General features: G+C 36.1%; 1 protein-coding gene across 3 annotated transcripts in view; it reads right to left on the minus strand.

Moving 5' to 3' along the window:
- VPS13C (vacuolar protein sorting 13 homolog C) overlaps window positions 1-14485 on the minus strand; it is a 203572-nt gene that overhangs the window by 75020 nt on the left and 114067 nt on the right. For all 3 annotated transcript variants that reach the window (XR_006381579.1, XM_044229943.1, XM_044229942.1), the window contains 6 exons: window positions 12794-12961; window positions 11185-11489; window positions 10078-10225; window positions 5649-5799; window positions 3505-3614; window positions 299-468 (listed from right to left, as the gene is read on the minus strand). Coding sequence is in view for 2 of the 3 variants with exons in the window: in XM_044229943.1 (XP_044085878.1) it covers window positions 299-468; window positions 3505-3614; window positions 5649-5799; window positions 10078-10225; window positions 11185-11489; window positions 12794-12961 (1052 nt within the window). In the remaining variant the exon portion in view is untranslated. The remainder of the gene's footprint in view (window positions 1-298; window positions 469-3504; window positions 3615-5648; window positions 5800-10077; window positions 10226-11184; window positions 11490-12793; window positions 12962-14485) is intronic.

The following is a 14485-nucleotide window of genomic DNA, read 5'->3' on the forward strand; positions in this document are numbered from 1 at the left end:
GATAATTTAGAAAAATGTATTACCAACAAACCAACCATGTGGACTTCATTATTAAAATTCTTACATTCTCTTAGTTCCTGCTATTAAGACAGTACTCCATTTTATTAGTAAATGTCCCTTTAATTCACACTTCAAAGCAGTTGAATCTGATATCAGCACTACTTCTCGATGCACTTCAAACTGAAGTATGACGAAAGACCTCTTTTGATAATCCCAAGCCTAGCAATCAATGCCTGGTAACAATGCAAGGTGCAATGTCAACCTTACATAATGCACAGCAAATTCAGAGATGACAAACCTTGATGTTGCTCGCTCAATGCCTTCTCTGAGATCATCAAGGGTGCATGTCTTAAGTTTAAGGCTGACATTCATTGAGCCATCCTTAAACATCTTCCCTACAGAGGCCATAAGATGTAGTCTGAGTTCACCAAGCCGGAAATTGTCATTGTGAAATGAAAGTTTGGATTCCTGTGGCATATTTTCAAGCAAAAGAATCAATTATTTTTAAATAGTTTGTAATTAGTTTTAAACATATTTCTTAACTTGGACAAAAGGCAAATCGATGAAACAAAATTTAGAAGTATGGGAGTTAAAACAAGAATAAAATGGATTAATGTGTGTGTGAGTGTATAGGTATATACAAAAATATATGTGTGTGTGCAGGTATTCAATAATGATTAATATATTAAAATTTATCTCACAGTTTAATGTAAATAAAAATAATCAGGAAATATTTTTATTAAACAGTCTAACTTATAAATATTTAATGAGCTCTTCTGTAAAAAAAAAACTGTGATAGGAACTATAAGGTTTATGAGAAGAACAAGATATAGTAGGTGAACTCAGTGAGCTTACACCCTAATAAATATAGAAAATAGAAATACATTACAAGAAACATCATAAGGAGATGCTTTAAGTTGGAACTGATCAAAGGCTGACATGTGATCATTTATTTACTCATATTTAATCTTCCCATATGACACAAAGAGTATTAAGTGATTAGGTAAAGAATACAAATAGCAAAAGCTCAGAGAGTCAAAGAGATCACTGCGGGCTGAGAAAAATTCATGAAGGGGAGAAGTGAATTAAGCCTCAGAGACTGGGTGAGATCAGATGGGCTGAGAGAAGGTAGAACACATTCTAGATGGGGAAAAAAACATGACTGAACAGTTCAAAGATGTTCTGAGGGGACAAGGTACAAGCTACATAGGCTTTAATATTCTAATTAAAGAATGGTAGGATATGTAAGTGTAAATGACTAAATTCTACTCCTGAAACCAATATTACACTACATGTTAACTAATTAAAATTCAAATAAAAACTAAAAAAAAAGAAGAATGGTAGGGAATGAGGGCTGAAAATATAGGGACCTAATTGAGGTCTCAAATCTTGAACCAAAGATTTAAATTTTCATTTACAGGAAAAAGGAACTCAACCTTTATTTAACTATAACATATAATCTCCAAATTCTGTAAGTAAAGTCTGTATGCCCAGACTTTAAAAAAAAAAAACCCTCAAAAAAGAAAAAAACAACAACAAAACCAACCAACAAAAATCTCTTCCAGGAAGTAAAGACTCTCAGTTATAACTGCTCAGTCTAGACGATGGCACTGATAGAAGGGGTATTGGTGATGTGCCATTCCTGGCACGCTGGTTCTAACTCTACATCTGCCACACTGCATGCAGACAGTACATCGATGGGTCAGGCATTATTGACATTATTATTGGCAAATTTAGAATGTAATTTTTTAAAATGTAAATAATTCACAAACTTTGGGTCTGTAATTATTAATAGAAATGACATGTGACACAACTTTTGATCACAATATATAGTTCCAGATGTAAACAAATTTGACCCACTGAATTTTTTTTAACATGATAAAATTCATATAACATAATACTGAATGGTTTTTAGTAGAACTGGAAGTTGTAAATGGTTACATGAGATTTATTTAGGAAAATGAACTTGTGTCAATGTCTAGTATGGATAAAAGGAAAAGGAGCAATAAACATGGAAGCCATTGCAGTAGGGTGAATGAAGAAATTTCAAATAAGTCAGCAGTGAGAAGTGACAGGAAAGAACAAAGAAAAAAATGACAATACTCAGTGTATTGTATTCAGTGTACTCAGTGTATTGTACTCCATGTACTCAGTGTATGAATGAAGATCAACAAAGAAAGAAGTAAAAAAAGATACCAACATTCTAAGGCTGGGAAACCAGTAGAATGACAGTACCTTGAGTGAAATAAAGAATACATTTAACCATTCATTTTCCATTTGGCCATTTTCTGTTCTTTTCATAACAATAAACATTAGAAATGAAAGTTCTTCATTGCATAAATGGCAGATACTAGCTTAAGGCACAACAGAAATAATATATGAATATTGTGTAACTTTGAGAAAACAGTATAAAATATAAGATAACAAATATTAACTACAGATATAACCAATGCAGATTATGGTTATTATCATACGATGTATTTATTATGAGTATTATGACAACTGAGCTAACAAAAATATTTATTGAAGATACTGTCTACACAACAAAAAATAACTTCTAAAATACCACTGGTACATTAATTACATCAAATCATGGCAGGCACCTAGGTGGCTCAGTGGGTTGAGCCTCTGCCTTCAGCTCAGGTCATGATCTCAGGGTCCTGGGATTGAGCCCCGCATTGGCCTCCCTGCTCAGCAGGTAGCCTGCTTCCCCCCTCTCTCTCTCTGCCTGCCTCTCTGTCTACTTGTGATCTCTGTCAAATAAATAAACAAAATTTTTTAAAAATTATGGCACTAGATCTTGGTTCTTCAATCCACTATTAAGTATCTTTCATACATATCTATTACATGTAATATTTATTCAACAGAAATTAATGCTTATATATATCTTGGATAATCATGAATTTTAAAAGAATCCTCTCATGTTGGGGCAGCTGGGTGGCTCAGTCATTAGGCATCTGCCTTCGGGTTGGGTCATGATCCTGGGATCTTGGGATAGAGCCCCACATCAGGCTCCCTGATCAGCCGGAAGCCTGCTTCTCCCTCTCCCACTCCCTGCTTGTGTTCCCTCTCTCACTGTCTTTCTCTGTCAAATAAATAAAATCTTTAAATAAGAAAAAAAGAAAGAATTCTCTAATATTCCAAAGCTACTCCTGAATTATTCTCCTTAGTTATATATATACATATATAGCTATGTAATTAAATTACACATGTAATTAATTACTTACATATAAAATCTCACATATAAAATTCCTCTACTAGAGATGATCTAAGTGGTTTCAGTATTGATGTTACTTGGAAAGAAGTAAAAACTTTTTCCTTAGCTGAGTAAGATTAGAAATACTAACAAAGTGAAGATATAGCAAGAGTAATGTATATTCTATAGGCCAAATAGAATTTAATAGACATTGATTTTTTAAATAGTCAAATCAAAAACTGCCATTATTCTGAAAGTAAATATCAAGAGCTAAAGGTTTTTTCTAAATAAAGACATTTAGTACATACCTGGTTGATATCATTATTATAAAGGACAATGGAAAGAGACTCAAAGTGAAAGTCAAATTGGAGAGTGACACTTTGGTCCATAGAAAGCTTTGAGTCTGGCAAATCTTGTTCTGATGGTTCAAACATAAGTATGAAAATTAAAAAGCTTTAAGAAGGTATGGTATTTTATACTTATTTAAAAAGCTAAATAATAACTTATTATTCTAAATATGTATCATACTTTCTAGGATTCTTTAAACCGTATTACAAGACAATTAACTAGAATAGCAATGATTTATTCTATATGTTTAGTACAGGGCAGAATGATGAGGGCAGGCCATCTACATTTTTTAAAGAACAAAAAGAGGGGATCTTACAGAGTATCAAGACAACATTTTTAAGACTGCTCATCACAGTTTACAATTAATAAAGCATTTAACTTAAATGGTTATAAGCCAGTGTCAAGAAATTATGAAGTTGGGAGCACAGAAAAATAAAATACTTTGTCCTTGAACAGACAACTAGACAGTAACCTCTGTGCAATTCTCACTATCTGTGTAACCTCATAGTGCAATTCTCACTATATTTAATTACCTATACCACCCAACTCATTACCTTGATAAGAACAGAATATAATTCAATAGCAGAGTCAAAGAGAGCTCAAATACAACATGGGGCAGGGAGCTTTTGGAACTCTGAGGTAAAAGAGATTTCGAGAAGTAATTTTGTCCATTTCCTCATTAATGGGCAAAAACCTTTTAGACAACAGGATTAAGAATAGATACTGATTTCGACCACTCTTACAAAGTCATTTTATCATCTCTTTTGGGGATTGATTCTATTCTTTGATCATTTATAGGGAAGTGCTCTTACAAGATGCTGGAAGAGCAAACATTGCATAACTTTAACCACATAAAGGCAGAAGCATTTCCAAATTGGAAAACACTAGGGTTTTTTTTCCCTCCACTTTTCCTGAAAGTAATTCACATTCCAATTTTCACTGTCTGCTGCTTTCATCTGAATTCACAAGTTCTCCCAAGGATCACATTAACCATATAGCCAGAACCAGATACACGAATTGACCACAGTTGAACATAATGAGATCATTAATCACATAAAGCCAGCCTGCTATTTTTATTCATCTGTACATAGTTCCTGTCTAACCATAGCAACAGCCTGCTTATCTAGCATTTATCCATACTGTAGCATAAACCCAATCTTGGGAGAAGATGCTGGGCTCACTGAGCTCATATAGCACTCATTACTATCCACCTCTAACAAAACCTTTTGTGCACACTGCTCTAGTCATTTATTTTGTGACAAACACATAAAACTATAGGAGAAGCAATATTAATGGTATTATTAACTGGCAGTTTTATCTATTACTTTCTGAAGTATTAGCTGATAATCTGAGCATTATAAAAGCAGAGCGTCTGGGGACATTTATTAAGAAGGACAAGGGGTACTTCACCTCTTGCCAGACATGGGAATTTTAACCTAATATTTACAAGTCTAATAAAACATATGATGTTCACGTCAATGACTTTAAATGATGAAAAAACAGTAGAAGTAAGTTTTACATGACTGTTCTGAGCAAGAAGGATACTTTTACTTTATAAAAGTTATCTTTTTAAAATGACTGAATTTAAAAGGCTCAGTGCTTATGAAAGATTCCATTCTAATAATCTGGAAAATTCCCTTATGTATGTGACTACATCATTCACTGATAAAGCCAGATAAGCAAAGCTGTTTTTATACAGCTTCATTATGGGCCTGCCATCTGAGTAGGATGCCAAGATTCTTTTCTCTCTATTTTTTGAAGACCTTACTATGCTGCATGCCTACTTTGCTATTTCTCAAGGTCTACCACCTCGGTGGCTCTTGAATTCAACAAATTCATGTTTTACAAGTAAAGGGCAAACATGCCTCCTGCAGACAAAAGGTGGCCTCTCCCCTTACAGAAGACAATGAGCATACCTCCTTTCCTTGGGAGCTCCAGGCAGCCCCAGACCCTGTACCAGTCAATTTTCCACAGTAAACACTACAATACTGAATCAGTTCATACCACACTATACTAGACAACTAAAAAGACCACTAAACATAAATATGACATTAACATTAAGTTTTTCTCCATGATCAAAGCAAAAATCTTCATCAATTTGTACCTTTTAGGTGGTCGGGCCCACCTAGAACATCTTTTCTTACTCTTACAGCCTCTTGGGTAGACTGTGTAGGGCTTGGCTGTGAAGAAGCTTCTCCAAGATTTTCCAGCAAAATTTTCATTAAAACTGTTAAGTCATCTTCACTGAGAGCAACCTAGAAAGCAAAAATAAGTTGTTGTTAATATAAAGGAATAAAAACACAGAATATCGTATTCATGGTTTAATTTACAGTTCCTCAAATTCAATGTCCCATCTGAACAACAACAAAAAGGAGTTGGGGCAGTAAATACAGGAGAGAGCTATTTCATCTTATGTACTATGAGACACTCCTCATGTGTGTAGACATACTTCTGTCTGAACCCACGCCCAAGGTCCTGCATCCATCATCACTCTTTTTGTCTTGTCTGTTCCTATCTTTCTTGTATGTTCCTGGGCCTGTTTTTCTCTCCACTCTCCCTATCACCTCATCTCCACTCTGTCTCTCTCTTCTGGCCCAGCAGCAACTCCACTTCACTTCCATCCAAACTCAGTACAAGAAGAGAGCTGTTCAGTTTCTAACCCCCACCAAGAAGTAAAAAGATTCTCTCTTGCAATGCAGCTCTTATTCCCTGTGTATGTGTGTGTGTGTGTGTGTGTGTGTGTGTGTATGTGTGTGTGTATATATATATATATATATATATATGGACATATCTAAGAATAATCAAGAATAATGTCACTTAGGGGCGCCTGGGTGGCTCAGTGGGTTAAGCCGCTGCCTTCGGCTCAGGTCATGATCTCAGGGTCCTGGGATCGAGTCCCGCATGGGGCTCTCTGCTCAGCAGGGAGCCTGCTTCCCTCTCTCTCTCTCTGCCTGCCTCTCAGTCTACTTGTGATTTCTCTCTGTCAAATAAATAAATAAAATCTTTTAAAAAAAAAAAAGAATAATGTCACTTAGAAGAGTAACTAATACATCTATGACTAATTTTTAAAAACCAAAGTATAGAGCAGGAAAGGAATATCTAATTCATCTTTTACCTTTATAAAAGGACAAGAAAAAAAGAAGAGAAAAGAGAGAGAGAAAGATAGAAAGGATGGAAAAAAGAGAGGGAGGGAGGTAGATCAACAGCTTTTGAATCAGGCAGCTCTGTATCAACACTGCCACTTTCAGGCTCAGCCAAGTTTCTTAGCCTCCTTAACTCCGATTTCTCAATTGATTAATTGATTGATGGATGGATTCATTTATTTAGACAGAGAGAGAGAGAGAGAGAGATCACAAGTAGGCAGAGAGGCAGGCAGAGAGAGAGGGGGAAGCAGGCTCTGTGCTGAGCAGAGAGCCTGATGCGGGTTTTGATCCCAGGACCCTGAGATCATGACCTGAGCGGAAGGCAGAGGCTTAACCCACTGAGCCACCCAGGTGCCCCATGGATTCTCAATCTTTAAAAGAGAAATATGAACCACCTGGGTGGCTTTGTTGCTTGAGTATCCAACTCTTGATTTTGATTCAGGTTGTGGTCTCAGAGTCCTGAGATCCAACAAACCCTGCACTGTTTTCCAAATTAGACCCTTATCGACAGAAAACTGCCTGATTCCCAGCCTAAATGAAAACAGGGAGATATTTTAGCATGAGATAATGACAAAGGATTTCTTCTTTGCCCCAAGCCCCAGTCCTAGGAGAACAGATGTCACTTTAACTCCCTCGAACTTTCTTGTATATTCATTCCCAAGTGTGATATCAACCAAGATATTACAACTGCCTGAAAAGGAGCTAACTTCACCACCTTCTCGGCTTTACTGCAATTGAAAAGAACTGAATCAAATACTTAGGCTGACCCTTTAGTAAGTCTGAAGGACAATTTGAGAGATGGCCCCACAGTTGTTTAAGAACTGTGAAGCTGACGGGACGCCTGGGTGGCGCAGTTGGTTAAATGACTGCCTCCGGCTCAGGGCGTGATCCTGGAGTCCCGGGATCGAGTCCCACATCGGGCTCCCAGCCCCATGGGGAGTCTGCTTCTCCCTCTGACCTTCTCCTCGCTCATGCTCTCTCTCACTGTCTCTCTCTCTCAAATAAATAAAATAAAATCTTAAAAAAAAAAAAATTTAAGAACTGTGAAGCTGATCTACCTAAAACAACTCACTGATGTCACCTACCTGATACCCTTTCTTAGCTGCACTCCAGACCCAAGAAAAGTAGACTCACACCAGTGAGGGGGTGTTCTAAGAGGCCTGGATTGCTGACATATTAGGCAGTGGGAACTACCCACTATGGCTATATTCTTGATTAAATAGGGGTCGTTGTAGTTAAAGTGATGATCACACTTCGATGTTAAACTGATGGATTTTTTATTTCATTTAGATCTTGTTTCCCCATCATAGATATGGTTGAAGCCCCAAGTTTACTTCTATGAGACCCCCATTACCTCTATGTTCCTTTTCAGAGAAAGATACTACCCTGAATTACAGAATTATTCTTCCCATAAATGCTTTCTTACACTTACCACTACTGGATTCCCTATAAATAATATATAGCACTGTCCATTGTTTTGCTTGTTGTACAATTCAAAATAACATAAAATTGTACTATCATTTTGCAACTCAATTTTTTCCTAAACATTTTTATGTTTAGGATATAGCCATTTTGTTTCATATAGTTTTAGCCCACTCACGTTATCTGCTTTATAATATCCACTGTATGAATATATCATCGTTTGGTCCACATTCTCCTACTGAGAGACATATAGGTTTTGGTTTTGGGGGGGGGGGTTTGATGGATAATAACTTTTTTTTTTTTTATTTCTTTTCAGCGTAACAGTACTCATTGTTTTTGCACCACACCCAGTGCTCTATGGAATCCGTGCCCTCTCTAATACCCACCACGTGGTTCCCCCAAACTCCCACCCCCCACCCCTTCAAAACCCTCAGATTGTTTTTCAGAGTCCATAGTCTTCCATGGTTCACCTCCCCTTCCAATTTCCCTCAACTCCCGTCTCCTCTCCATCTCCCCTTGTCCTCCATGCTATTTGTTATGCTCCACAAATAAGTGAAACCATATGATAATTGACTCTCTCTGCTTGACTTATTTCACTCAGCATAATCTCTTCCAGTCCCGTCCAGAGACATACAGGTTTTACTCTTGCTTTCAGCAAACCTATAACCACATAATCTTTGAAAGCAAGGGGAAAAGGTCCAATACCAGACCTGGGATCTAATCTCTTAACAACAAGGGGGAAGTTAAAAGAAGAGTCACATACTCTGCAAGAGAGAAGTCTTAATGACGACTCTTAATAGACACTCTTCCATGTACTTTATCCAATCATAATATACACAGGACCTTTCATCCCTATAGCAAACTTCAATTTTAATTTCTTCCTAGTAGACCTTGCTCCTTTGTCCCTTTCTGTTTTATCTAGATCTAATTCTGAAGTAATCAGTTATTAAAAATGACTAAATTTTTATTTGTTTATCATACACTCTGTTTAGTTACTTTCTCTCCTCCCCTATCCCCTACTGTTTGACTTAATTGTTCCACCCAAAGACAAAAAAGGACCATAGGATTCCTATACCTCAGTATTTGACAAGTATTTCTCCCTGGAGCAAACACATGACCTAATAACTACACTATTACAAATATTTCTACACTAATATGCTTACCAAATATACATATTCATCTATTTAAAATGTCTACGTTTCTAACTAAAAGAGTGCTTCTGTACATTAAAAATACTCCTAAGTAGGGGGTGGGAAATGGGACATCTGGATGTTAAGCGACTGACTCTTGATTTCAGCTTAGGTGATGATCTCAAGGTCATAGGATTAAGCCCTATATGAGGTTTCATACTCAGCATGAAGTCTGCTTGTCTCTCTCCCTCTCCCAACCTGTGCTCTCTCTCTCTCTCTCTAATTAAAAAATCTTAAAAAAAAAATACTCCTAAGGTGTTTTGAATGTGATATCTAAATATTACTTTATACGGTCTTAACATTCAACTGCCTAAAACTTCAATAGAACTTTCCAAAATTACTAATAGTATTTTCAGTAGACTCCAATGGCTTTCATCTCAGACTTCTTCTTGGGTTTACCAGATATGTGACTGAAGTGAAATAAAGAAAAGTATGAGAATTCGGATGACCTCATTTTCAGTTAATAAAGTATTCTTTCATCATTTAAAAAAAAAAGATTTATTTATTTGAGAGAGAGAGACAGACAGCAAAGCAGGAGGAGCAGAGGGACAGAGAAACTCAAGTAGATTCCATTGAGCGCCAAGTGAGGCAACTCAATGCAGGGCTAGATCTCACAGCCCTGAGATCAGACCTGAGCCAAAACCAACAGATGGATGCCCAACCAACCACGCCACCCAGGAGCCCCAGCTTCATCACTTCTGATGTATGCTAGAATGGCACTGTGGTCCATGATAAAAGCCTACCTAGCAATTTTCATATACTGTATACATACACTTACCAACATAGGTTTTAGTCTTCCTTTTATCTCCATCCCTGGAATTTGCACATACCATGCTGCTGCTAAATTTCGCTGTATGGACAAAAGCATGTTGACTGGTTTTAAAATTTCAATTTCATGTTGTGGCAAGCCAGCCTGCAAAATAGTTCTGAAAGATAAACAAGAATTTATTTTATATTTTTGAAATTTATATTTTAAAATGAATACTATCATATTGTGTAAGTTTCCACAGTTTTCCTAGATACTGAAGGTTGCTATCAGAATTCCTTAACACATGCTTCTTTTCACAAATCAATGCAAATCAGAATAAATCAAGAGCTTTCTAAAATAAAACCTATGTAATGTTGATTTCAAAGATAGAAAGTATGACTATTACACTATTTGCTACTTTCACAAAGACTGTTTAAATATTAGCAACTAGGGCAGAGTCATGCAGACAAATGTTAATATCCACCTAAACTTGGAGGACAAAGAAAGTCTACTTAATCCTCAGTTTTGTGTTATTGGTATTTCTCCAAACTCAAAGGGGAAAACCCACCAAACCTACACATTAAACAAACATGCGGTAATCATCATTTTGAGCATGACTGCCAACAACCATTTGTACAATGAAATGAGTATTCTTGTCATTCAACAGACCTAACACTTTCCCATTTGGATTCAATAATCCTTTAGGTTTCACACTGAGAATTCCCAAATGTGACAATGTTTGGAAAGGAAAAAAAAATCTTAACTTTTATTACATTTTAAGTAATAACTTTAAATCTTAACTTTTATTACATTTTATTACATCTATAGAAAATAGTTATATGCAGAGTGAAAAATAAAAATAAATCAAAGTGTTATTTAGTAAATTTTAATTTTATAATAGGAAATTTTTAGAAAACGGAGAAAATCACATTATAAATGCCCAAAGTAGTAAGACAAAACAGAGATTCTTTGAGGTGCACTAGTATTACCATTGACCAAAAACCAATGGTCGTGGTTTTATAATTATAAAAAATAAGGAAAGAGAACCATAGACCACGAGAGTATTTTATCCGTAGCAAAGATTTTATGAGAATTCTATTTCTAGCACTAGTATACAAATGAATTCTATATTTATACCTGGACAACTTCAACTGAGTTAGCTCAATGTTCATCTTGTCAATGACTGGAGGAAGAGAATAATGTTCCATAGGAACTAAGCTAAATTTGTTTTCAACTCTGATTAAACCCAGATCTGCTACAACAGCATTTGGTGATACTGAAGACTGAGGAATGATAATAACTGGAGCTTTCAAGTTAATATCCATCAAAAGGCGGAAACTCTTTTGAGCCAAGTCTTTCATGCTGGAAGCAGCTCTTTCTGCAGCCTGGGCTGTAGCTGAGCTCAAAGCTTCTTTGGCAGTTTGGAAATTATTCAGGAAGTTCTGTTGGAAGAGACTAATATTTAGATTTCCTTAAAATAAAACAGGACTAACTTTAAAAAGCACTTACTTTGAAAAGCAAAACTAAATAAAATAGTTAAAAGAGATGCTATTTGTCATTGTATATATGGAGAGTGTAAGTCTAGAAAGACATACTCTGAGATATTAACAACTGTCACTTCTCATGGTTTAGGTAGAAATCCATGACTTATAAGCCTTGATTAATAGTCCTGCAAAGAGGCATAAACAGATTAAAACTCTTTTTTTTTTTAAAGATTTTTTATTTATTTATTTGACCGATGGATCACAAGTAGGCAGAGAGGCAGGCAGAGAGAGAGAGAGGAGGAAGAAGGCTCCCTGCTGAGCAGAGAGCCCGACACGGGGCTCGATCCCAGCACCCTGAGATCAGGACCTGAGCCGAAGGCAGAGGCTTTAATCCACTGAGCCACCCTAGTGCCCCAGATTAAAACTCTTAAGCCCAAGATAGTTACATCAGAATAATTAAAAGAAAATAATTTTACGGCCTTGTTGATCATAATTATAATCAAAAGTTGTAAATTCCAATACTAGTCCTTCTTGAAAAAAAAAAAAGCTGAATACCTTTAAGGGTATTTCATAAAACACTGAAAATGCCTACATTAATACACCAAAAAAGTACTTTTAAATTATATATCTATGGAAATGTGAAAGAATGGTTAACAATGATAATAAAAATTCATTTGGTTATCCATCATGAAAAGGATTTCCTTCACTATAATATTCTGTTCAGCATCTGAGGGTTCATCACACAGTCCTATTAGTAAATATTTTGACTAAGTTCAAATGTATAGGCAAAAATATTTAGGTCTCAATGAAAAATAAATACATTTAAAAATAATGGATAAGGAAGATGTGGTCCATATACACTATGGAGTATTATGCCTCCATCAGAAAGGATGAATACCCAACTTTTGTAGCAACATGGACGGGACTGGAAGAGATTATGCTGAGTGAAATAAGTCAAGCAGAGAGAGTCAATTATCATATGGTTTCACTTATTTGTGGAGCATAACAAATAGCATGGAGGACAAGGGGCGTTAGAGAGGAGTAGGGAATTTGGGTAAATTGGAAGGGGAGGTGAACCATGAGAGACTATGGACTCTGAAAAACAGTCTGAGGGGTTTGAAGTGGCGGTGGGGTGGGAGGTTGGGATACCAGGTGGTGGGTATTATAGAGGGCACGGCTTGCATGGAGCACTGGGTGTGGTGAAAAAATAATGAATACTGTTTTTCTGAAAATAAATAAATTGGAAAAAAAAATAAACTTACCAAAAGAGACATGAAGAATTTATGAACATAAACAATTTGGATACAACCCACTTTGAGACTAAGTTTCCCGTCTACTTTAGACATATCAGCATAGGCATTTCCTTCTGTAGCATCTGGATAAAGAGTCATTTGGAACCTAAAAACTTCATCTCCCAAAATAGAGACAGCCTAAAAGTATTAAATTAACTGGTTATTACAAGAAAAAAGCTGCATTATAAACAAGTTTCCTTATTAAAAAATCCTTGATATATGAAGAAGCACCATTTAAATTCAATACTCAATAAATTGTTAAAAACATTTTACTTAACAAAACTTTTTCCCACTTCTACGAAAATTGTTTTAATCTAGGAAATATCAATCACTTAAACAGCCAGACATAACTTACGAATCACCTAGTCTATACATAATGTGAAAACACATAACCATATTCATGGTCAATCCTTAACAAACTGCCTGACACACAACAACTAATGAATATATAATGAAATGAATAAAGGCATAAAAATCAAACATAAAAATCATAAACATCTCATAAAAATGTCAAACATTAAAATCAAACCTAAGTTTGTTTTTTTTTTTAAAGATTTTATTTGTCAAAGAGAGAGAAAGAGTGTAGGAACAGGAGGGAGGAGCAGTGGGGAGGGAGCCTGATACAGGACTCAATCCCAGGACCATGGGATCATGACCTTAGCTGGAGGCAGACACTTAACCATCTAAGCCACCCAGGCATCCCAAAAGTAAATTTCAATACAGAAATTATTTTTCTAAAAGCATTTTTTGATATTTATTTTTTAGTTTCTATTAATCTGTACATTCTAATTTTTGTGAAATAATTTTTAAATTATTTTTTGAGGCATAATTTGCATATAATAAAATGCACTCATTTTCTACGTACTTTGACAAATTTTGACAAATTTACACCACCCATGTAAATACCACCAAAACAAGATATAGAACATCCTATCAGCCCAAAAATGTTCCTTTGAGCCCCACCCCTTCAGCTAATTTCTGACCCTCCCCCCAAACCAGATCCGAACAACTGATCTGCTCTCTCTTACTAAATTAGTCTTTTCTAGAGCTTCAGTAAGTGGAATTATAGGATCTGTTCTCTTCTGTGTCTTCCTTTTCTCATGAAGTGTTATGTTGAGATTCACTCCCATTACACGTTTCACTATTTTTTTCCTTTTTATAGCTGAGTACTATTCTACTGTTTGGATATACCAGTTTGTTTATCCATTCTTCTCTGGATAGGCATTTGGATGGTTTCAGTTTGGGGTTATAATTTAGAAACTTGTTATGAGTGTTTACTTTCAGATTTCCATGGACAAATGTCTTCATTTCCTTGGGGTAAGGCACAGGACTAGAATTGTTGAGCGATATGCTAAATATATATTGGGTTCTCTAAGAAGCTTGAAACTGCTTTTCAAGGAGATTATATAATTGTACATTGCCACCACAATAAAAGTTCCAGTTGCTCCAATCTATGCCAATAGTTGGTATTGTCAATTTTTTATGTAGCCATTGAAATGAGTATGTAGGGAGGCCTGGGTGGCTCAGTTGGTTGGACGACTGCCTTCGGCTCAGGTCATGATCCCGGAGTCCCGGGATCGAGTCCCGCATCAGGCTCCCAGCTCCATGGGGAGTCTGCTTTGCTCTCTGACCTTCTCCTCACTCATCTCTCTCTCACTGTCT

The sequence above is a fragment of the Neovison vison genome, chromosome 13, assembly GCF_020171115.1.
Source record: "Neovison vison isolate M4711 chromosome 13, ASM_NN_V1, whole genome shotgun sequence".
Classification (NCBI taxonomy): Eukaryota; Metazoa; Chordata; class Mammalia; order Carnivora; family Mustelidae; genus Neogale; species Neogale vison.